The sequence below is a fragment of the Canis lupus genome, chromosome 20 (genome assembly GCF_003254725.2).
Source record: "Canis lupus dingo isolate Sandy chromosome 20, ASM325472v2, whole genome shotgun sequence".
Taxonomy (NCBI): domain Eukaryota; kingdom Metazoa; phylum Chordata; class Mammalia; order Carnivora; family Canidae; genus Canis; species Canis lupus.
In genome coordinates this window covers 53847652-53854548 of record NC_064262.1, presented here as the reverse complement: position 1 = coordinate 53854548, position 6897 = coordinate 53847652, and the positions used below count along the sequence as shown (strand labels likewise).

General features: G+C 60.3%; 1 protein-coding gene and 1 long non-coding RNA gene across 3 annotated transcripts; one reads left to right on the top strand and one right to left on the bottom strand.

The window, feature by feature from the left end:
* Positions 1-706: 706 nt before the first annotated feature.
* GPR108 (G protein-coupled receptor 108) lies at positions 707-6753 on the bottom strand. 2 transcript variants are annotated; one of them, XM_025457252.3, is made up of 18 exons: positions 6587-6753; positions 5861-5980; positions 4968-5018; positions 4683-4765; positions 4112-4236; positions 3940-4001; positions 3739-3807; positions 3543-3647; positions 3314-3447; positions 3144-3219; positions 2581-2654; positions 2380-2497; positions 2167-2297; positions 2004-2047; positions 1724-1773; positions 1485-1568; positions 1261-1385; positions 707-1062 (listed from the first exon to the last, which is right to left on the bottom strand). In XM_025457252.3, the coding sequence occupies exons 1-18, from the start codon at positions 6704-6706 to the stop codon at positions 990-992; spliced, it is 1644 nt and encodes a 547-aa protein (XP_025313037.1). In that variant the 5' UTR covers positions 6707-6753; the 3' UTR covers positions 707-989. The 2 variants fall into 2 exon arrangements, with proteins under 2 accessions (XP_025313037.1, XP_025313038.1); XM_025457253.3 differs by lacking the exon at positions 6587-6753 and adding an exon at positions 6125-6338.
* On the top strand, positions 4232-4765 carry LOC125753080 (uncharacterized). The gene is made up of 2 exons (XR_007404056.1): positions 4232-4464; positions 4544-4765. It is a non-coding gene; the product is annotated as an uncharacterized LOC125753080 (long non-coding RNA).
* Positions 6754-6897: the final 144 nt, after the last annotated feature.

Here is a 6897-nt window from a genome sequence, read left to right as displayed (position 1 = left end):
CACGAAAAAATAAATAAAATCTTTTAAAAAAAGGAGCAGGGGGGTGGGCACAGGTCAAAAGGTTTGGTTGCAGTGAGCCCAGGAGCAGAGGGCAGCACACACAGTGGTTAAGTGCAGCTCTGAAACCGGCCTGCTGGGGTTTTGAGTCCCGAGTCTCCCAACTGGTGAGCTGTGTGGCCCTGGGCAAGTTACTTGGCCTCTCTGTGTCTCCCAGGCTTTTTAATAGGAATTAGGATCAACAGAAAGAAGCCTTAGAAGAGGGTGTGGCATGTAGCAATCACTACGTGTTAGCCATAATTACGGATAGTCTTCAGTGTGGGCGACTTGGGGGCCTGCCAACCGCCCTGTTTTCCTCCCCTCCAGCCTCTGCAAGGGCTGTCCCCTCCCCTGGGCCTGCTGTCCTTCCCACTGCTTCTGTTCAACTTTCCCTGAATTCCCAGGCTGGGTCAAGGCCCTGTGATGGAACTGCCTGAGGACTCAGCCCTCTCCCTGCCTGTCCCCCACCCCCAACCATGGGCCCGGGTCATTGCCCTGTCCTCAGCATCCAGCCCAGGGCCAGGTACAGAGCAGTTGTTCAACTGATATTTACTGAATATGTAAAGCAACGGATCCTACAACCCTCCCTCCACAATGAATATAGGTTTCTAAATTGTAAACACAACCTCTGTGTTAGGCCTCAACACACAGAAAGGCAAATAAACCAGGGTAGCAAAACAGATTGGTCATTATTGTACAGCTGCAAGTGGCAGGTGGCTCAGGGGCAGGGACAGGGCTGCCCAAATCTTGGGGGAAGAAGGGGCTCTCTTCCAAATGGGCTCCTGGAACTCAAGTCTCTCACCCAGGCACCTTCCTCCCCCGCCACCCCCCCACCCACTCTCCACCCCAACACATATGTGTGCTTTGGGAGCAGAGCTAGAGTGAGGAACGTGTACGCAGAGGGCGGAGGCGGGAGGTGGGGGAAGCAGGACGGTCCCAGACACAGGGGAGGATCACAAAAGTTCCCGCCCGCTGGCTGTTTTGTTGACCTTGGACAGGCCTTCCCGGAACCCAGAATCGGTCATTCTGGAGGCAAATAGCAAGGAGGTGGTCCAGGAGTTGAGGAGCGCTCGGCCCCGCCCACCCAGCACCCATCAAATCCAGCCCTAGAGCGGCCTACCAGGCTGGGCCCCCTCCATCCCCAAAGCCCTGGCCCTGCCCACTCTGCCTGGGAAGCCGCCACACTTCTCACTGCCCTGCCCACCCCTGTGACTCAGGACTCACATCTGCTCCATCTGCATGTCCTCCTCATCCTCCTGGGGCAGCTGTAGGTAAGGGTTGTTGCCTGCAGGCTGGAACTTGTAGCCAGTAAGCACGAAGAAGGCCAGAGTGGAGCCCTCTACCAAGAGCTGGGGGGCAAAGGGAGTGGGAGTGTCAGGCATATCCCCTACCCCCCAGTTGTAGTCTGGCCTGCGCCCCTCCCCGCCATTTGTGGTCTCGATCCTCACCTGGTATAGCCACTGCCACTGGAAGGGCACAGCCACCTGCAGCAGGATGGCGATGATCCGCGTGAAGTAGACGTAACAGATGACCTGCCGGGACAGGGGCAGAGTGTTGGGGCTCAAAGCGACGGCAGAGGGAGGGCTTAGAGTGGGTACACCAATGGGCTGGTTGTACGCACCCCCCGGCAAAAAACAAAAACAAAAACACCCCCAGACACTTCCCCGAGTGAGAACAGGGCTCCTACCATGATGTAGTAATGCCGAAACAGCTTCAGCTTGGCCAGGTTCACCGCCACTGACAGGTGTGCACAGAGATTGAGGGCGTAAGGGGAGGGGGAGAGGTATGGAGGAGGATCATTTTGGGGAGAGTCCAAGGGACAGGAAGGCTGGAGGAGGATGTTCAGGGGACAGGCAGGAAGGGGCAGCTGGTGGGGAGGGAAGGGAAGGGACATCCAGGGGTCAGAAAGAGGGATCTGGAGCAGGACAGGGGCTGGGGAACAGCAGGTCCTGGGACCAGGGCCTCACCCTTTCCATCGGTGCCAGATGCGTCCTGGAGATGCCGGATGGACCTGGAACCAGACGGGGGACCCAGACAGCTCTCAGCACTACCTCCTGTCACATTTACAAGGGGCAGGGTCTCAGCCTCCGGCAGGGGTCAGCTAGCAGGGGTCAGATGTAGGATCCTCACCAGACCACAGGGAAGAGGATGGTGCCACAGCAGATGAGATCCACCAGGAAAAGGATCTCCTTCCAGAGCCTATAATCACTGGCGCCCTCCTCGCGGGACTCGATGACAATGTAGGCCACGTTGGCCAGGACCTGTGGGGGGTGGGTGGGTAGGTGTGCCCCGAGAGTGCATGCATGGCCGCCCCCCCCCACCCCGCCTGCCACCCAGGTGCACCTGCAGTGGAATCACGATCCCAAAGATCTTCTTCTCCTTGTCTGACAGGACGTACTTGACGAAGGCCCAGCCGGAGCCGATCAAGGCGATGGTGATGAAGAGGAGAGCACCCTTCAGCCTGGGGAGGGTGTGTGTGGTGAGGGGGATGGTGCCCAGCTCTCCCCAGCCCACTCCCCCCACCTGCCAGAGAAGGGCACTCACAGGTGTGTGATGTAGTGCATGATAGCGAGGCCTTCGATGGGGTGGCCCTGGCTGTTGATGAAGTAGTAGTTGATCTGGAGGTGGGTGGATGGATGGATGGTCAGACAGACGGACGTGTGGGTGGCCGGTGGTACAATTGGGAGGATGGCAGTGGTTTAGGGACATGGACGGTCAGGGTGGCATGGTGGGCACAAGGCTGACAGAACTGACAGTTATGATCAGGATGGCAAGTGGACGCAGAAATGGGCAGTCGTGGCCCTGACAGAGGAGGGCGACTCACAGCTGGATGGACAGACAGGGGGAGGATCAGAGCTGCGCCAGTTGACCGTCAGACTGAAGGGCAGACAGTCACAGACAGGACGGACGGGCAGACAGCTGAGTTGGGGGGCCAGCTGGTGGCCACTGCGATGCAATGGCTGGATATGTGGACGGGGGGCGGGGGGTGGACAGATGAACTCCCAAGCCCGGGGTCTGCAGAGACTTGGGGAGTGGGCTGCACGGGCTTCTTCCTGGACCCAGAGACCCCAGCCCGCCCCCTTCTGCTCCCCGCCCAAGGCTCTCACACTGTGGAAAAGGAGGGAGATGCTCTTGGTGAAAGCGAGGGCCGCCATGAGCCAGTGGATCTTGAAGACCTTGTACCTGGCGGGGGAGGGGGCGGGGGCATCAGTCAGGGGCGGGGAGGGGAGGGCTGTGACCAGGGGAGGTGGGGGACCCCCAGGGGCCAGGGCATTACGTGTTCCTGCAGAGGACGGACACCCAGAAGATGCCGGCTGCCAGGAAGCAGGCAGACATGACCAGGTACAGCTTGAACAGGGGGATTTCCGCCGCCGACAGGAAGCCCTCGGGGTTCTTCTCCCGAATCATGACCTGGGGAGGGAGGCCGCAGCAGCGGGGAGTGGGGGTTTCACACCTCACCAGATGGGCACGCCAGCTCAGGCCTGGGCGCGGCCGCCTCTGCTCACCGTGAGGTCGAACGGCTGCTCCTGGCCCGGCTCCGAGTTGTAGCAGTTGTGGAAGTTGAGGCTGTACTGGCCTTCCTCGGCCCGAGAGCCGATCACCACGTGGAACTGGGCGGCCGGGACAGGGGGAGAAGGGGAGTCAGCCCGGTGGTCCCCACTCTGGGGGGGAGGGGGGCCACGGGTGCGCCCCGACACTCACACTGAAGTTGTAGGAATTGTTGAGATGCCCAAGCCCCAGGACCAGTTCGCTGTCCTTCCCACTGAGGCCCTGAGGGGACAGAAGGCCCACATCAGCTGGCCCTGGGCCTGGCTCTCCGTATGTCCCCCCCCACCCCGCCCCGCTACCCTCTCCCCCTGCCCCCAAGAGACAGTCCTCCCTCCTGCCCTGGCTTCCTCAAACCTGCTGGTCTCCCTGGGACACTGTGGGTTTTGACTGGGCCTTGCTGAGCACAGCGATGGTCCCTAGAGGGGGCAAGTGAATGACTTTAGGATGGACAACAGAAAAAATGGGAGGTAGGCCAAGCAGCCCTGGCCATCCACCCTCCCTGCTCCCACAGCCCAGCCTGACTCACCGCTGCCCACTTTAGGGGTGACTGTGAGCTCTGGTTTCGGGGGCCCTGGTTCAGAGGGCACTTCGGGGAGGAGCCCAGGAGAGATGAACAGCTTCTTCTGGTCCCCATACCTCCGCACCTGGACCCTGGGGTGAGGATGGGGGCCCTGGGGGTGAGGCCAGGAGGCTGATGGCTTAGGTCATCTGTACAATGTGTGCAGAGGGACTCGATGGTCCCTTGGGCCCTCAGATCTCCTTTGTGAGGCTTGGCATCAGGCTGAATCAGTGGGCACACAGTTCCAGCACTGGCCACCAGCCCTCAAGACGGCTGCCCCACCAGTGACCGTCACTTTCTGCAACGCTGACTTATTCCACGTAAGTGCGTTATTTAAAATGAAAATGCATCTATAGACAGGCTACACGGTATTGTTGGACTCTGGTTCTTGGGCCTCAGTTTTTTCTTTCAGAATGGGGGATAATGTCAGCATCAAGAGTCGACGAGTTAACACCTGTAAAAGCTCACAGGATGCTCCCTGGGACATATGACACATTCAACAAGTATGAATGATGGAGCACCCGACCCATCAACTTACCGCAGATCCTTGGTGTTGATGAGGAAGAGAACCAGGAGGTTGCTACTGTTTTTCCGGAGAGGACAGTTGGGGGGGTTCGGGGTCTGGGGAGTGCGTAGGAGGGTGTCTTGGTTACCGCCTCCCTAGCCCAGCCCCACCCCTGTCCCCTCCCCATCTACCTTGCAAGGGAGGGTCACTTCTTGCTCCCCCTCCCTGCGAGAAAGAACAGGGGCCCTTGGCTCCTGATGTAAAGGACAGACATCCCAGGCCCTCCTCACCCCCTCCACCATCTCCTCCTCCACTCACTGAGTAGGATCGAATGCTGCCAGATTGAACCCGAGTCAGACTGAACCCCACCTGGCAGGTGGAAAGAAAAGGGGAGGAAATGAGGGATTCCGCAGGGACCTCCCCAAGCCACCTCTTTTAGCAGCAAGCGAAACATCATCTCAAATTTACTGAACACCTACTGTGTGCTAGGTCCCACAGTCACTCGTGGAATCTTCCAACAACCTGTCCTGCCCTGGGGCCCCCCATACTCTTAGCTCCTAACCATCCTGTGCCTCTCAACTTGGATGTCACTTCCTGCAGGGGCAGGTCCTCTGGACCTAGCCCACCTTGTTTTCACTCAATTAAAATGTTGATGTAATAAAGAAGTAAAAATAGATAAAATGTTGATGGCCTCCAGCCTTGACCTGTGGAATCCGGCACACGTGGGTTTGCATCCAGGCGCTGAGACTCTGAGCAAGGCACATACCTCTGAGCTTGTGTGAACATCTGTAAGGTTGGGTTTACAGGTGTAACATTTGCACAGCATCCCTGAGAGGTGGCTGTGAGAGAACGGACCCATGGAAAGTGCTTTGCCTGGTTACCTGGTACTCAGTGGGCATTCAAAAAAAAAAAAAAATAAATGCTGGCTACTCCTTCCGACTGCGGGAACTGGGGATATCTTGTGCATTGGTGTGCCCTCCCTCCACCAACCCCCGCTCAGGGTTGCACATATTGCACGAGGTCTTATTATTCCCATGTTACAGATGAGGACACGGAGGCTCAGAGAGGCCAATGGATTTGCCCAAGATCCCATGGATGAGAGGCTGAGCCACCTCTCATCGGCGTGGTGGTGGTGGTGGTGGGGTGGTGGGGTGGTGGCAGGAAACTTGTGCGCCTCGCCCTCCTCCAGCAAAGTCCTCAAAGCCCCTCACCAGCGGGGTCTCCTCTTCTGTCTCCCGGAGGCCCAGCCGCAGGAGGCTCAGGTCCACCTCCAGGGAGCCATTGGCGTAGAAGCCGAAGCTGTTCAGCGGGATCTCGGCTCGCTTCTCCCCCTGCCGGAGACCAAGGAGGCAGAGGCAGCTCAGACCTCTCCCCACCAGCCCAGCCCCACGGCTCTGGCGCGAGGTGGCAACAGGGTGGCCCCAGCTCCTCCAGCCGCTGCTCTGCGAGTCCAGGAAGGGAAAGCCCAGGGGCACCTGGAAGTCTGGGCAGCGGGTGAGCACCACCCCAAAAGCGGAGTTCTTCATCTTGGTGTGCGGAGCCCCGACCTCCCAGACAAGTGTGAGCTTCCAAGATCCCAGCGAGTGCCCAGGGGACCCGGTTCTACGAGCCCCGGGGACTCCCCCAGGGCCCCAGCGCCCCAGAGCGACCCCGAGGATGCACACACAGGACTAAAAGTTGGGGCTCCGGGGGGGGGGGTGAAGTCCTACCCCCTAGTGGGTGGGGCACGACCCTAGCGGGGGCGGCCCCGCAGCCCCAAGCGGGGACCGAGGGGGACTCCTCGGACGAGACCACTCGGGGCCTGGAAGCGGGGGGGCGGCGGACCGCTCCATCCCGCGTAAGCAGAGGGGGAGGTAGGACGAGACCACTCCAAACCAGGGGCTTCTTGGGGACAGAACTGCGCCCCCCGCCGCCGCCCGCCGCGCGGAGGGACTCACCGTCAGCGCCAGCCGGTGGATGCGCCCAGAGCAGCTGTCCAGGAGCAGCAGCAGCAGTAGCCGCTGCCCCCACTCCGCGGGGCTCCGGCGGGCGAGCCCCCTCCTCTCGCTCACTGCCATCTCTGGAGCCGCCGCCTCCCCCGACACCGCCTCTGACGCCCCCACCCGCCGACGGGTGAGCCAATCGCCGCACGGCGGGGGCCGTCCCTCCGGCGGGTCCCGCGCGTCTAGCCAATCAGCCACCGCTTCCTCGGAAATCCGCACCGTCCCCCTCGCACGACGCCAGATGGACATCGCCAGCTCCGAATGGG

Bases quoted from the DNA above. Each gene is read 5' to 3' on its own strand.
- GPR108 (XM_025457252.3), bottom strand. From the start codon at position 6,706: ATGGCAGTGAGCGAGAGGAGGGGGCTCGCCCGCCGGAGCCCCGCGGAG. The intron at 2,498-2,580 runs GTGAGTGCCCTT...CACCCTCCCCAG, and splicing joins ATGCACTACATCACACACCT to GCTGAAGGGTGCTCTCCTCT. The intron at 2,048-2,166 runs GTGAGGATCCTA...GTCTGGTTCCAG, and splicing joins ATCCTCTTCCCTGTGGTCTG to GTCCATCCGGCATCTCCAGG.